Source organism: Diachasmimorpha longicaudata, chromosome 1, assembly GCF_034640455.1.
Source record: "Diachasmimorpha longicaudata isolate KC_UGA_2023 chromosome 1, iyDiaLong2, whole genome shotgun sequence".
In the NCBI taxonomy this organism is placed as follows: Eukaryota; Metazoa; Arthropoda; class Insecta; order Hymenoptera; family Braconidae; genus Diachasmimorpha; species Diachasmimorpha longicaudata.
Genome location: NC_087225.1, coordinates 14,775,215 through 14,790,338, shown reverse-complemented (window position 1 = coordinate 14,790,338; position 15,124 = coordinate 14,775,215). Strand labels below are relative to the sequence as shown.

At 37.6% G+C, this 15,124-nt stretch overlaps 2 protein-coding genes across 9 annotated transcripts; both read left to right on the top strand.

The window, feature by feature from the left end:
• Positions 1-341: 341 nt before the first annotated feature.
• On the top strand, positions 342-12,715 carry LOC135168531 (anoctamin-8). 8 transcript variants are annotated; one of them, XM_064132845.1, is made up of 17 exons: positions 342-722; positions 2,187-2,272; positions 3,848-4,008; positions 4,309-4,585; positions 4,759-4,947; positions 5,177-5,362; positions 5,661-5,813; positions 5,900-6,035; positions 6,892-6,947; positions 7,210-7,284; positions 7,620-7,946; positions 8,445-8,462; positions 8,665-8,862; positions 8,935-9,223; positions 9,809-10,090; positions 10,235-10,532; positions 10,762-12,715. In XM_064132845.1, exons 1-17 carry the CDS (start codon positions 533-535, stop codon positions 11,270-11,272), a joined length of 3,432 nt encoding a protein of 1,143 aa, XP_063988915.1. In that variant the 5' UTR covers positions 342-532; the 3' UTR covers positions 11,273-12,715. The 8 variants fall into 8 exon arrangements, with proteins under 8 accessions (XP_063988915.1, XP_063988932.1, XP_063988950.1 ...); XM_064132862.1 differs by having other exon boundaries at positions 343-722; positions 7,620-7,901; positions 9,788-10,090; XM_064132880.1 differs by having other exon boundaries at positions 343-722; positions 9,788-10,090; positions 10,334-10,532.
• Positions 12,716-12,788: 73 nt separating this feature from the next.
• On the top strand, positions 12,789-15,104 carry LOC135168566 (uncharacterized). The gene is made up of 4 exons (XM_064132894.1): positions 12,789-13,241; positions 13,661-13,984; positions 14,248-14,667; positions 14,731-15,104. The coding sequence occupies exons 1-4, from the start codon at positions 12,933-12,935 to the stop codon at positions 14,944-14,946; spliced, it is 1,269 nt and encodes a 422-aa protein (XP_063988964.1). The 5' UTR covers positions 12,789-12,932; the 3' UTR covers positions 14,947-15,104.
• Positions 15,105-15,124: the final 20 nt, after the last annotated feature.

The window sequence follows — 15,124 nt, the reverse complement described above, 5'->3', positions numbered from 1 at the left end:
CGATGTAACACTATGAACGAATAACCACCCCAATCAACCTATTTGTCAATACACCTGAATGCTTAAATCCCCGGAGGATCCTCATGATATTGATCAAACTACTGATGAACCATTCCCCAATAATCTCTTCCCCAAATCGTCCATTTTCTAGCATTGCATTTGCCATCAAGAGCCCTGACGCGAAATAAGATATTGAGTTGGAAGTAAAGGCACGGGGTGAAACGATCGCTCGTGGCACACCGAATGCTCTCAAGAGGGTGTACAATATTGCTCCCTACAGCGCATGTCAGTATTTGTGGCTGCAGAGGGCGCTCTCCGGAGTCGAGAAAAACGTTGGCCAATTCGGGGGTGGATTTTCCCGTTCCCAAAGCCCCCATTAAATGGACGGGAGGGATGCGTTGGCAGCACAAAAGGGGGTCTAAGTAGTGAGAATATTCGACAACGACGCCATGCGGACTTCAGTACAAGCGCAGGGATCCTCCGTGAAGGGACTGCACTGAGTCCTACCCAATACGGGGGATAATATCCCACTATGCCAGGCGGCGAGGGGTCAAATTCCCCGATAAATTTTAACGATGTTGCAACGGATTTGACAAAATCAATTATCAGTGATGACAATTGTGGAACAAGGTGTGAGGAGAGTGAGGGTGATGCTATGACAATTGGTGATGGTGTTAGGAGGAGAAAGGTCATACGGGCGGCTAAGGAGACATTCGATAAGGGTAGGTGATAATATTCAGGGCATTAATTTGAATTTGCAAAGAGTGTATTTGTATACATATAAAAATGCTTCTAAAGATTTTTTTGCCAACTTTTGGAAATCTTTCGGCATTTTTCTCGAAGATGGTGGAAAAAAAATTGACAAAATTTTCCTAACATATTTCCCTCCACCTTACTACTCGAAAGAAAGTCATTGAGGTGGCAAAAACTCTAGAATCACGCAAGTCAAATCGGTCTGATTATAAGGTTCTATTTCTACTTCTTAATGTCAGATGACAATCATATTTTGAATAATGGAAAATCCTGGAGTTGAAAAGCATGTAATGGAACTAAATCTAATTGAACAGAGGTTCGAGAAAAAGGTGTTTGCATTTACTCATGTGATTGAAATCCTCTCCTCCTAATCGATAAAAATGCTGAAAATCACAGAAGGTTACGTGGGTGACCGGAAGTCTTCAGAACGCTCCGCCAGGTCGAAACTATTAATTCTTATTTCCTTGTATGTTCAAAATTATATGTTTGCGAATTCAATAAAATTCCACGAATTCGTCAATGTTTATGATCATCAATCTAAATTTGTCCCCTTGAAAATATCGATTATCAATGACAAAAATGCAGATAATTGACGAAGGTCATCTGCTGGAGTGTTGTGCACTCGAGCTCTTCCATACCACTACGTCTGACCAGAAATCTCTTTCTACTGCAACGTCTGATCGAAAAAAGAATTTTCACTTAAGAGTTTAAAATATTAGAATTGGTTGGATGGTTGGTTTTTGAGTCAGTGAAGTCATTTTATAAATAAGATGAGCTAGGAGTTGAAAGTTTTCATCCAGATTTTCGTCACGTGGGTCTTGCAGCGACGTCACAACATAAAATTGGAAGAAAAAAAGTTGAATGGGTTTTCAGACCCCCGCACAAAGCCCGTGCACTTGGAATATCGAGAGTATCGATTGGGAAACGACATCTGGTCTCAGGCACATTCCGGTGGTACTGAGATGGCTCATAAAAAATAAAAGAGAAATGAGACAATAGAAGAAGAATCGGTTTGCATGCCTCCTGATACGTTTAGGTTTTCATTTATACTCAAGGAAAGGCTGATTTGAAAAAAACTGTTTCTTGGTCGGCCCACTTACGGTGACCGAGTTCGTTCGATAGAGAGAATGAGTGGAGGCAGGAAAAAGACGGTGGCACTTACTGTGAAAGTTTCTTGATTTCGGAGGATTCAAAGAGAGAATATGGGTGCCTAAAGGAAAGAATAATAGAAGAGTTGATGGTTTTTTCCTAAATTTTGTTGCTCAAACTTTGAAACACTTACTTGTCAATTAATACCGTGTGTCAACATTTTACAATTATTTTGCACCTTTTTCTTTATAGGAGCTTCCATTTACAAGCACATCAATTGTTAATTAATAACATTAACTATATTAATGGATCAAAATTTCCATCATCCAAATGGTTAATTTCAGCATCCAGACTTTTGAGACGTAAAATACCATGTACTGGCCATCTGATGACCCCCCGCCGCCTCTGGATCCAAAAGGTTCCAACTCAAGTGAGTAAATGAACAAAGGATAAATTATTTCATTGAATTTAATAAAAATTTCATTGTGTAGTATTGTCAGTAATCATCAAAACACGAAAATAAAGCCTAATTTTTTTTTTATTTCTGCTATATTAAAGTGCAAATATAATCAGTGACGTAATGATAATTACTAACATAATACAATTGCGACGCAATCAACTGTCGTAAATTAATGCGCATAAATGCAGTGTATGCAATGAGTTCAGCAAATATTGACTAAACATTAAGAGAAATTTGCGTGAAGTTGGCATGAAGCCTGGGCCATCAATTATGTTAACGTTTAAACACTCTCAAGGCGCCAAATAAGGCTGGATAAATAATTTTTTCCCCACATTTAAGGCTTCTTATCAGCAAACAACAACGAATGAATTCTCCATTTCTGTGATAAACACTGATATTCCCAGTATCGTGTTCTCCTCCACAAAAAGATGATTTATTTGTTTTAAAAATATTTTTCATTGTTTGGAGTAAGCGATTGTAATGGCTTGTATTTTCTATGCGCTGCTATGCTATTGATTAAATAATTGAATATGTGAAAAGTTTAAGCGGTGACTTTTAAAAATGCCATATTTCAGTTATGACAATATGAAAATTCATCAACTTTGAAGTTTACATGTTTTAACTTAACAAAGCACATATTCAAAAAATTTGAATACATTTTCAAAATAATAAATGGTTGGTTTGAACACTGTAATAGAAAAACAGCTCCATGGAAATTGAAAAATAGCAACGTCTACTCTAAATAAGTGATAATCCACTTGTTTTTTTTTAATAGTCTGAAGTACGTGACTCGATCGAACGCTCACCCCATAACCCTAAGAACACCTTCCAAATATCGAAGAATACCCAGCAAGTAGTTATGTATAACTTGGACAAGCGCCAGAGTACTGTAATTTCGTGCCAAAACTCAGTTTCCAAACTGAGAATACTACTCACCGACATATCTATGCACAAACTGCAGACTAAAACGTTTACCATCCGGGAAAAATAAGAAATCCACTAAAATGATGGAAATAGCAGTAGTTATTGAAGCATGAGCAGCGCTTTTATGTGTACATAAACTCGAGCTATGGGTCACTATGGGTGGGGGCAAGTGAGGACAGTGGGTGGCATACGATTCCCTTCGAGTTCGTCGACACGACAATTACTAATCGATCTCCCTACGTTCTATTCAACTCGTGTCACCCACTGATCGTTACCATTGAATTGCTCGTTCTTCACTAATTCAATTCAAGAAATATGTGCGTGACTAGTCAAGTAGATTCTCCTACTGCTGAATTTTCAAAATATATTGTTTAACGACTAGTTTAATTATTCAAAACCAGCGTCTTAATGCAATTACAAAATAAAATTATTGAGAAAAAAGTCAATCAAGTTGATTTTAGAGAACTCCTGAGTCCATCATCCTCTGACAATCTTCACTGAATTTTTATGATAATTTGAAATCACATGAAACTATCGCCTGATGCGCCAACCCCAGGCTAGCAATATTAATCAACTATTAGTCACACTTATCATTATTATTATAATTACCTGACTTTTCAGGAGTGCGACGTTATTGTAATGTTTCCAAGCGGCGCCAGTGATGAAACATTAATGTGGCTACTTGGAAGACTGCGAGCAGGTACACCAGGTCTCGTAGTTCATGTTCGTCATCATGCGTCTTCGGACAGTTACGGATTCTACCTCACAGCACCTTTCCCAATGTACGAACAATTTTCATATTATTACAGACACTTTAATTGGAGTAACATAAAATAAATATTTCGTATTTCAACCTAATGATGACAAATTTTCTTTTTGTTGGACAATGAAAAAATTTAATATTTCAATCGTTGGAATATGGAATATATTCACTGAAATTTCAATTTTTCCATTTTATTTCTCCAAATCCGTTTCCGTTAAAAAAAAAACGTGAAAAGGCGTAAAAAATGGTGGAAAATTATCAATCTACGGAAATTGGTAAAAAATTACGTTTTTTTTTTTAAATTCGCCTGTTGCTTTAGACTCCTCAAAGCAGCCGAAGAGATGCACCTTCCAAAAGCTCTCCGGCAAGAGTATGGCGGAGGTCTGAAAGAATTTGTATGCACTGAGACAAATTGCTTCGAGGGCAGTGACGAGGAGACACAGTTCTTCACAACCCAAGAGAGACAATCTCTCGTGCTTCATCTCCTCCATACATTACGAGCAGGTCAGCAGGACCTGAAGAGTCTTCCGGGTATAAAGTTAGTGGAAGGACAGGCCATTATCCCCAAGTGCATTTCCGCTGGTGTCATCTCCCAGGTGAGAATGCTTCCACCTAGATTGAAGGATAAAATTATGCGTTTTTTCACATTTGAGTTTGAATTTTTTGAATCTCAAGAGGTTGATTACTTTTCCCATTTAAAATCAATTCTACTAAAAAATTTTCAAGCCAATTAATCAAGGGTTCATGAACTCGATCTTATTTTACCTAGGTATTTCCTCTCCACGAGCTACCAGCACTCGAGAAGCTTCAGAAAAGCTGGGTACGAGCATTCTTCAGCCCTCAGCCCCTTAACGACATCTGTAATTACTTTGGTGTTAAGATAACAATGTACTTTGCATGGTTAGGACATTATACCACCGCCCTCGTCGTTCCTGCTGCAGTGGGTGTCATATTCTGGGTAAATACTGATGAATGGCTGTGTATAATCATTGATCATGATGAGATAGCCAAAAAATATTCACGACATTAAATTGTGACATATTTTTGCCACTTTAATCCTAACTCTATTTTAATGATTGCAATAGGTAATTTAAAATTATCATAATAAATTTGACTTTAGCGGCGGTATTTTTAAGACGCGTGCTTATCGTCTTATAATGAAATGAACAATCACCTCAATTGCGCAGGTCGGCATCATCGGAAGGAACCAGGCGGTGGAGGACGTTGCCTATGTCCTGTTCTCCATCCTCAATGTCATTTGGGCAACAGCATATCTCGAAACATGGAAGCGCAAGGGCGCCGAGCTGGCTTACAAGTGGGGCACACTAGATCAGAGGGATGATCTCTTAGTAGAGCCTAGACCACTCTTTGTGGTATGTCTCTTACTGACGTACACTGTAAAGAGTGTACGTTAACTGTTAGAGGCACTCGTGAATTTTTACTTGATTTAAAAATTTTACATCGACTAATCCCCTTTGCAATATTTCAACAACTTTAGAGGCTTTTTGGCTCGCCAGCTGAAGTTAAACTCTAGCAACTCGGCTTAACGGGAGTTTCATAAGTGGAGGATTATGGATACTTAATTTATAAATACTTAGTGCACTTTCCAACAATTTATTTATGCATAAGAGACATTAAATTTCAACTTCACGGTTATTTTTCTGTCTTTAGGGAACGCTACAAGTATCTCCAGTAACTGGAAGACTCGAACCTACCTATCCAAACTGGAAAAGAAATGCCATCCGTTATTGCATAACTGTTCCTGTCATCGCAGTTTCTCTTTTTTTCGTCTTCATTGTAATGATTCTCAGTTTTCAAATACAGGTATCCACTTTTATTTCTTCTATGAGTTGGCTCAATAAGAGAAAAAATCAATGATTCTAAACGTTTTCCATTGACGATTCCATCAGGACTGGTGGGACGCTCGACTGGAAGCAGCGGGCTATGGTTTTTGGTTAAGTTACGTGCCAAAAGTTCTGTTAGCAGTGGTGATTGCAGTGATGGATGAAGCGTACTTCAAAATAGCTGTTTGGCTCAATGATTTGGGTATGTCTCTAGTTTGTCCTATTATTCACTGACTCTTTGATGTTATTCGAGTTGCAAGGGTGAAGTTGGAAGATGTTTATCTAATAAGTTGTCACCATCACCTGTATATGTGTAGGTAATATTAAATTAATATTTGAGGGTCTACACTTTGTTCTTATTCTCTGTTTTACGTCTTTCTTGGAAAATCTTTAACTCTGTAGAGAAGTGGTACAGATCAAGAGATGAGTTGAAAGTTTTCGTACAAGTTATTACATTGAAAACAATGGGCATATACAACAGGTATACTGAGCAAATTTTTTTTTGTTCGTAAAAATTCATTAAAAAAAACTTCTGTACACGCACCTAAATATACCATCGATTTCATTACTCATTATAAGAGAATTTAAAACATTAATATTCAATTAACAGTCATTGAAGGAGATTTCTATGAAACAAATTCGAAACTCTTTTTGCTGGAGGAAATTTCTTGAGTGATTTCAAAATAAATTGTCTACCTTGTCTACCACTTCACTATTGAATTCACTCCTCTCAAACACATTATTGAGATTTATTACTCATCTGCACGTTTATGTAGAAATACTTGTTTTTAGCAATTCATTGCAGAAAATTAATGGTAGTTTACGAAAGAAGTAGAGTTAAATTTTTTCAAAATCGATTTACTAGTGGAAGAGATGCGAGATAAGTCCAATGGATGAATACCTCTAAATGTGCTTGAGATGAATATTTTCCATGTCTCAAGGAATCCAATAAATTTTCCCAAAGACTTATTTCGTTATACCACTTCGTTATTGAATTAGTCTCTCTTTTTCTCAATTATGGTAGATATAGTATCTATTATTTCTTTTGTTGGACGCAGAAAACTATCGTCTTGACACCGAGTACGAGAATCATCTGATCTACAAGGTGGCACTGGTAATGATGAGTTTATTTTCGTCAATAAATAATCGAAATATTTTTAGGAGAGAGAGAGAGGAATGATCGCATGAAATTAATGGATAGAGAACAAAACATTAGCAATACGTGTAAAGTAGAGAGACTAACATAGGAGAAATTTTTTTTCATGTGAATTCCACCATTTCGACTTTATCCCGAGTTACTTTCAATGCGAATTCCTAGACCACAGAATTTTCCCACTTCTTTCTACTTTCTCCGTTTAATTAATTGTCTGCTTCAGTTTCAGTTCGTCAACTCATTTTTATCGCTCTTTTACATCGCATTTTATCTTCAAGATCAAGAAAGATTGAAAGAGGTGAGTAATTGATTAACTTCTCTATGACTATTTTTTTTTGTCCCATTTTATTTATTATTGTTTTTAATATGATCTTAAAAAAAGATATTCCATTGTTTTTTAATTGAAATAATTTGATAATCAATAAAATCGTTGATTTTTTCGTTCTTTCGTGGAAGACATAAAATTTTAAAAAATCAAGCATTAGTACATATTTTATGGAGTTTGTATTCAACTTTAAAACTCATGAATGTCCTTGACTTTTGCTCAATGCCTAAATTATGCCACAACTATTTTTTCTCTCTTAAAATTCCTTTCACATTTTCTAACATGGTTTTGTCAATTCTCGGATACAGCAACTAGCAGCATTATTGATAGCTCGTCAAGTGATAAGTAACCTGAAAGAATCAGCAATTCCTTACCTCATTGAGCAACTCCGTCTTGCTCGTATGAGTTTCGAACTCTTTGGGGCTTTAAGCCCTAGTGAAGCACGAGCACCTCCAGGCACAGCTGAGGAACAATCTAAACAATCGGAAAAACAGCCTGAGGAAATCGATGAAAAAGATGGCAAAGAAGGACAGAGGGCAAAACAACAGAGGACAATTAGTCAAGCGGAGCTTGAAAGTTCTCTCTACAGAGTAGGACATCCTGCTAATTCTCTACTTAGTGACGTTACCTTCAAGGTTTGGTCTAGACCTTGCCAAATGCTTCTCTTTCGTCGTTATTTTCTGTCTTTCTGATTGTTTGATTAAATTTGCACATCAATTGGTATTTTTCTATCAATCACTATTTGATAAATTCATCCTATAGATTAATTTATCTGTGAAGTGGCGGAAGGAGTGTAGTTGATGACTTTTATGAATTCGCATTATAAAAAAAAACCGGGCAGAAGAAATTTATATTTTGAAGAATACATATATGAAATTACCCGCAATTATAGTTTTTTCTGCTAAAGAAGTTGACAAGAAATAATATTTTCTCAGTGCATAATCTCTCGCCTAGAGTCGCCACCGATATTACTTTAACAATCAAAAACATGTACTACATAAACTTAGACGTTTTTACCACTTCTTCACAAAATTTCTGTTTGTAATTCGATTAGTTGGTTCAGTTGATCAAAATTTTTGAATAATTTAATTTTGATTTCTTCATCGGTCATATCCCGGTCATCGACGCTCCAGATACACTTTAGCAAAAAGGTAAATTGTGCCCTATTCGATTATTATTCTTTACTTTCCAGCATCTCACGCTCAACTCATTTATTAAATAAGTATTATCAGTGCGCAGCAATTAGCTTGCTTATACATTGAATCAACTAGTGCTGTAGTAATCTAGAGATTAAAGATTTATTAAATGAGTGATCGACATTGTGCGGGAAATAATATGATGAGTCTTTTGCAGTATGACGGAGCGTTCTCAGAGCATTTGGAGATGCTGTCACAGCTGGGATATGTTTGTTTGTTTTCATCTGCCTTTCCACTCGCTGCGATGGCTGCTCTTTTGGGTAATCTTCTGGAACTTAGAGGGGACGCTTTCAAGTTATGTTTTGTTTTGCAACGACCTTTTGGCAGACGAGTTTCTAGCATCGGTACCTGGCAGGTAAAAATCATTATCAATGAATGACATTCCATCACATTCCTCACCACCAAATATTCTCTTCTTAATTACCAGAATGCAATGGAAGCAATGGGACTCGTCGCAATACTCGTCAACTGCGCTCTCATTGGTCTCAGTGGTCAAGTGCAGCGCATGTTTCCAGAAATGTCAGTGCCACAGACAATCCTTTTAATAGTCGCTCTTGAGCACATAATGATGGCTATACGCTTCATAATTACCATCATCATTCCTGACATTCCTACGTGGGTGGCAACCGAAATGGCTAAAGTTGAATTTCTCCGGAGAGAAGCAGTTCGACGCCTCTCGTCAACGCCATCCCCAGAGCAAACGCAAACGGTTATAGGTAAAATGTCTGAGAGAACATTTAAAATGCTTTTGTTTGTTTCCCATTAGTGAAAATTGCATGAATAAACATGGAGAAATATTCGCATTAATGCGACATCGATTGATGCGATAACGAGTACTTTATAAACAGGACGGTCAGATAAATTGGTAAAGTGGTATACGTGTCACTAGGCTTTAATTGCAATTGGAGTGGGTCTATGAGGGATTAAATCGAGTGAAAAAGGATCATTGGGCATTGGAAAGAATAATGAAATGCATCATGTGTCACTATTGAGAATTATCGTTAAAGCATCGTGATTGACAAGTGCCAAGAGCTGCAATCAATATCGAATCAACTTTTATTCAGATTATTTTTTTTATTATTTGTTTAATTACTGATATTGTTATTCAGTCGGTCTCATGGATTTGAAAAATTATACATGACAAATCTGTCACCTGATATTTTTCTTCAATTGGAAATCAAAAATGACCTCTAAACTATTGAAATGCGCTAAATATTTTCTCTGTGCCGTTTTTTTTTGTCGTTCCCTCCTTCTGTTTGTTAAATTGTCCTCGAACTCAGGGAGGTTCGTGGTGAGTACAGCAGGCGGTGAAAGTGACGAGGGGATATCAGCCCTAGAGAAGACCATCAATACGATGAATGATGCCCCAGATGCTCCGACCTCATCGACAGGACACACCCCAAGTAGTCCGCCAACTCCAGCGGCATACGGTCAAGTCCCAAGGATCGCGGAGACTCCACCACAACTGGAAACACCAGGAAGCGTCACGAGCGACGGTAGCAGTACATTTTTACCCGGTTACACCGTCGGAAGTCGAGATTCCCATAACACTCCACGTTGCTCCATTCCAGGTGGTGAAAAAGGTTAATATGTGCTTGTTTAATTTGCTCTCGTGTTTTTTTAGAGGTTTTTTAATTTTTCCCAATCGTTTTTCAATTTTTTTAACCGACCTTTCTTGTAATTTTCGTGAAGAAAAATAGATTTTTTGGTTGTTCGGGGCTCGCTAGACCCTTTTGTTGTCTCAGGGCGACGATCCACAGACTGGTTATCAAGCGACCAAGAATCATCACCTGGGATTGATCAGTACAGTCATCACCTCACTATAGGTCCTCACGGAGGGATAGAATGGGTCCGTCGACTCGGTTTGGAGAGTTCGGGGGGAAGAAAGTCCAGTGATTCGGAAATCGGCACTACACCGGGGAGCGGAAGCCCTGGACCCACCACTGAGGACATCTCACTTCATCGATCCACTGACTGCATTGTCTCAAAAGAACTTGCATCATCGTCGGATAGTGATTTATTACGGTAAGTTCCATCAATCAGGATGAATACACATGATAGCAAAAACCAGGAGCACGGTATATAAACTAATTTCGATTCTTAGAAATATTAAAAATATAGAGAATGGGAACAATTCCAATTTTTCATTCTAAAATCAAAATTTGAGTACTGAAAATAATAGAATTAATAAATATGGTTTACTATATATATATATATGTAAATTTGAAAATCATGATGGAAATTTTCTTTCCAGATCTGCCCCACCATGGTCCTTGACCAACCGTCCCCAAAAGTTCCGCTTTTCCCCGGAGAAAGAAACAGCAAAAATTCGCGAAAAACCCGAACGACAAATAATCCAACAAATTCCTCAATTCCAGCAGCACCATCGCGTGCCTAAAGAACCCCAACCCGAGCCCCATGATCGTCGTTCCTTTGGGCAAGTCGATGCAGGTGGCCTCTCCGACTCCAGCCGAACTCTTTCTAGCCAAGAGGAAGACAAACCCTCAAAAGAGGAACGTGAAGCCAAGAAAACACGTGTGAAGCAGAGCCTAATGAAGCGCGCCCGCTCAGTCGCAATATTCTCTCTAAAATTGAAGGAACGTCGAGCCCGAGAGGCAGAAGTCAAGGCAAAAGAGGCTGAACGCGAGGCCCGTTGGCAGCAACCGCAGTCCTGCGTAGGTGGAGAGCTCTCCTGCATTCCCATCGAACAACTGATATCGGTTGATGATATCGCCGCTATGGAGGGCCGCAGAATGAATCATTAGTCACCATAAATCAATGCACATGTATACCAAAGTACAACTAATTAATTTCTGTCGCTACTTAGAGTAATGGGGAAGGAGATAACGGAAACCTGAAACAATAGTTTTGGTAGTGAAGTTTCAAGAGGAGATTAATCACTCGAATTGATAGTGATTTGTTTTCGTTTCTTGATTTCCGCGAGATAATCGCAGAATTCATCTGGATATTATCTTTACAATACTTTTGGAGCTGTTGAGTTTTGAGGAAAAATCAAGAGCTTTGTTTTTATCAATTTTGTGAATTACAAAGAAAATTGCGACAGTAGGAAATATTAGTAAAGTGACTTTCCCTTATCACTTTCCTACTAATTTATTTTGAAGCGATGGACTTGGACGAAATTTTATCATTATACGACGCACAATGAAACCAGACATCGAGAGGATAGCCCATTGTATGAAGAATTCCCGAGGAATTGAGAAACATGCCTTCACATCCATCCACAACGCAACCAATAAAACCATGGCAAAATAATGTAGGAAATAACATAAAATCGTACATTTCCCTCAGCGTCATTAAATCACTTCATCCTGGTCAATTTGAGATGGAGTGGGTTCACAACTATTTTGAAAAACGGGAAAGAGACGAGAAGCCACGGATGACGTTGATAACTCGTAGTAACTAGAAGCTAGATAGTTAATGCTAATTAGGTTTACAAACGTCCCCAGATTGAGAATTTTTGTAAAGGTAGCTCACCCGAGTGATGAAAAATAACTCTCAACTTGGAAAATTATTGACAAAATCGAAAAAACCAATTGATACGAAAAGAGAGCATTTCTGTACCGAAATAATGAGAGAAAATGAGTCTACAAATCTCATCTAGACTATTGTACAAATATTTCAGCAACAGTTTACATTGATTTTTCAGACTTCTTCTCTCATAATTTTTCTACAGTTATTATTGTTGTTATTGTTGTTAATGCTGATGTATAAGTTGTTACTTGCTGTTAAATAGAGGCTACAAATTTTTAGATAATAAAAAAAAACATCACGAAGACACCTGGTAGAGTAAGAAGATCAACTTCACAAGTCTTTGACTTCAGAAAATTAAAAGCGAAAAAGTTATGTAAATATTTTCAGTAACAAATCACGCTGTAGACATGATATCAACTATACTTGGCCTAACGTTTCATTGTGGAAATATGAATAGTCAGCGTTCGGCCAAATAAAAACGCTTACGTGTCTGTTTTACTCTGATAGGTTTCTTCCACCATTGTAAATTGAAATTTTCCTTCGAGAATAATAATAATAATAAAAAAAAAATAAAAAAAAAAACGTTTGTTCATGGAATTATGATAATTTCATTGAGACAAGGCATGCCCAACGATTGTGTATGTAAACGTTTTGTATAAACCAATGGGAGGGAGCCTAGATAGAAGATAAAGTGAATCTCTAATTGGTGGAATTGATATTGAGTCTAATTTAATACACCTACTCCAGTGTCTATTCCTCTAATACCGTTTAACGTCAAGCCGGTTGCCACGTAGACAGGAAACTGGCGAGGCATGAAAGAACAAAAACTGGCCAATCCTACCAGGGAATAGCAGAACATAACAGACAGCCGAGCAAAGCACAGGTCTCAGAGACAACCATTGCTATCACCCTTGTTTTGATCGTGACGCAAGTATGACAAGTACTGACAAGAATTTGTTAGCTTCGGTGAGTTCTAAATTCACTGAAGAAACCCTACGAAGTGTTTTGGTAAGACTGACTGGTGACCTGGGGGCTGTTGTTTCCGCTTGGAATGTTGAACCTGCCGCTGGAAAAGGCGATAATTACCTTTCGGTTGTCAGTCGTGTAACAATCGGCGGAAAAGTTCATGGAAAACCAGTGCAAAGTACTGTTATCGTCAAAGCCATTCCCACAAACAAAACGCGTAATTTGATATTCAGAAGTAAGGACTATTTCAAGAATGAAACTGCTTTTTATACTAAGGTAAATATTGATAAGTGATAGTACTAATTTATAACCTAAAAATGAGGGAGAATTTCCTCCTGTCAAAGTGAATATTGATCAGCTGAATGTGTTGGAGGGGGAAAAGTCGAGGTGTTTATGTCACAGGACATTGAGTCAATCACTAATCTTCCCACTTGTTGTTGAAACACAAAATAAATTTTATTCATTCTGTTTCGGAACAAAGAAAAAATGATAAAATGGAATTGCAACATTGTCTCAAAATACTTGTTAGAATGGTAAAAAATTGATGACAAAAAAAATATACAAAGTTTTAGCAGTGGCGATAATAAGCATAATTATGTAATGGCCATAATACTAGAAGCCAATAGTCATTAAGTCATATATATTTATTATCTTCTTCCAACAGATGAATTCAATTTTTGGATTTTTCGCCGCAGGTCATTGCTTTATTTGAAGAATTCTTGACGAAGAAAGGCAAGCTTGAACTTCTGAATGTTCCGCGATGCCTAGGTTATTTCGAGGACGGGGAGAACGATTTTATCGTATTAGAAGATGCCAAAGCCAAAGGATTTGCCGGTATTGACCGGCTAAAGGCCTGGAAATATGAGGATTGCAAGGTCATCTTCAAAGCCCTGGCTCAATACCATGGAATCTCATTGGCTATTCTGCAACAGCATCCGCAGGAGTTGCTCAATGCCACCAAAGATCTTTCAGAACCATTATTTAGTGACAAGTACTGGGATTGGTATGGAAGATACTATGTAAGTACTTCGTGGTCTATACTCCGTAATTAAATTCGAGATAAAATGATAATTTCAAACGGCCAAAATGGAACGTTTGTAAAAGTGGGGAAAATTTTTAAAACAGCTTCTCTATAGGTTTGAATGAAAGCAGCGTTACGTAATAATCCATTGACATAACGCCAACTTTTCCTTGTTGTTCCTTGTTTCCTGGTAGTCAGTACGGTGAAAATATTCATGAATATGAAGAACGATTACCAGTTTTCCTTTATCTTATTTTTCAGACCTTGAGTATTAATGCCGCTCAAGATGCCATGGCCAAAGAATATCCAGGAACTCCGCAGGAGGAAAAATTCCGTACCATGACGTCTCGTAAATTGTTTACCAAGTGCGTTGAATTATTAGAACATAAGAATAAATCAGTTTTCGTGGTGAATCACGGGGATTCATGGGCTACAAATTTCATGACCCGAACGCTTCCCAATGGAGAGCAGGACGCCATAATCTTCGATTTTCAATTGGCTAGGTGTGCCAGCCCTGTCCACGATCTTGCCTATTTTGTTTACACAGTAACCGATAAAGATACGAGAGACCAATATTTCCAGAGTCTGCTTAAATACTATCACGATGAAATGGGACAAACTATGGCACAGCTGGGTGCCAATATCGATGGAATCTTTCCCTTCGATGTGTTTATGAAAGAGGTAAAAGACAGTGAAAATAATTTCAAAAAAACTTTAATTTTTGATCTGTTTGTTTTTTTTTAGGTGAAAGAACAATTCGTTTTCGGTTTTGCGTTTGGTTTGGAGACCCTACCGATGTCGATGCTCTCTGCGGAAGAATCATTCGATCTGGACGAAGCAAAAGAAGGTGAAACATTAAATATTGCCGATGTCTGGGCTCTGAAACCCACCGAGAATAAGGTGAACCGCCGCCGCCTTGCCGACGTTGTTAAACACGGCATAGATCAAGGTTTTTTGTAAACAATGAGTGCCTCTCTAATGTAATTATTTTATGTAAATTCCTTAGCCAATTTTAATATAGGTGGAATCTCATTGTTATTATGATAGAGCATAATTTGAACTTTGATAAAATGTAGTTTAAATATGAAAATATATTCGTATTGGACTCTTTAAAACAATTTTATTCGCCTATTTATGA

Coding starts and splice junctions, on each gene's coding strand:
- LOC135168566 (XM_064132894.1), top strand. CDS start 12,933: ATGACAAGTACTGACAAGAATTTGTTAGCTTCGGTGAGTTCTAAATTC. Junction 13,242..13,660: donor AAACTGCTTTTTATACTAAG/GTAAATATTGAT, acceptor TTTTCGCCGCAG/GTCATTGCTTTATTTGAAGA. Junction 14,668..14,730: donor TCGATGTGTTTATGAAAGAG/GTAAAAGACAGT, acceptor GTTTTTTTTTAG/GTGAAAGAACAATTCGTTTT.
- LOC135168531 (XM_064132819.1), top strand. CDS start 533: ATGCCAGGCGGCGAGGGGTCAAATTCCCCGATAAATTTTAACGATGTT. Junction 4,586..4,758: donor CCGCTGGTGTCATCTCCCAG/GTGAGAATGCTT, acceptor TATTTTACCTAG/GTATTTCCTCTCCACGAGCT. Junction 6,036..6,891: donor TGTTTGGCTCAATGATTTGG/GTATGTCTCTAG, acceptor TGTTGGACGCAG/AAAACTATCGTCTTGACACC.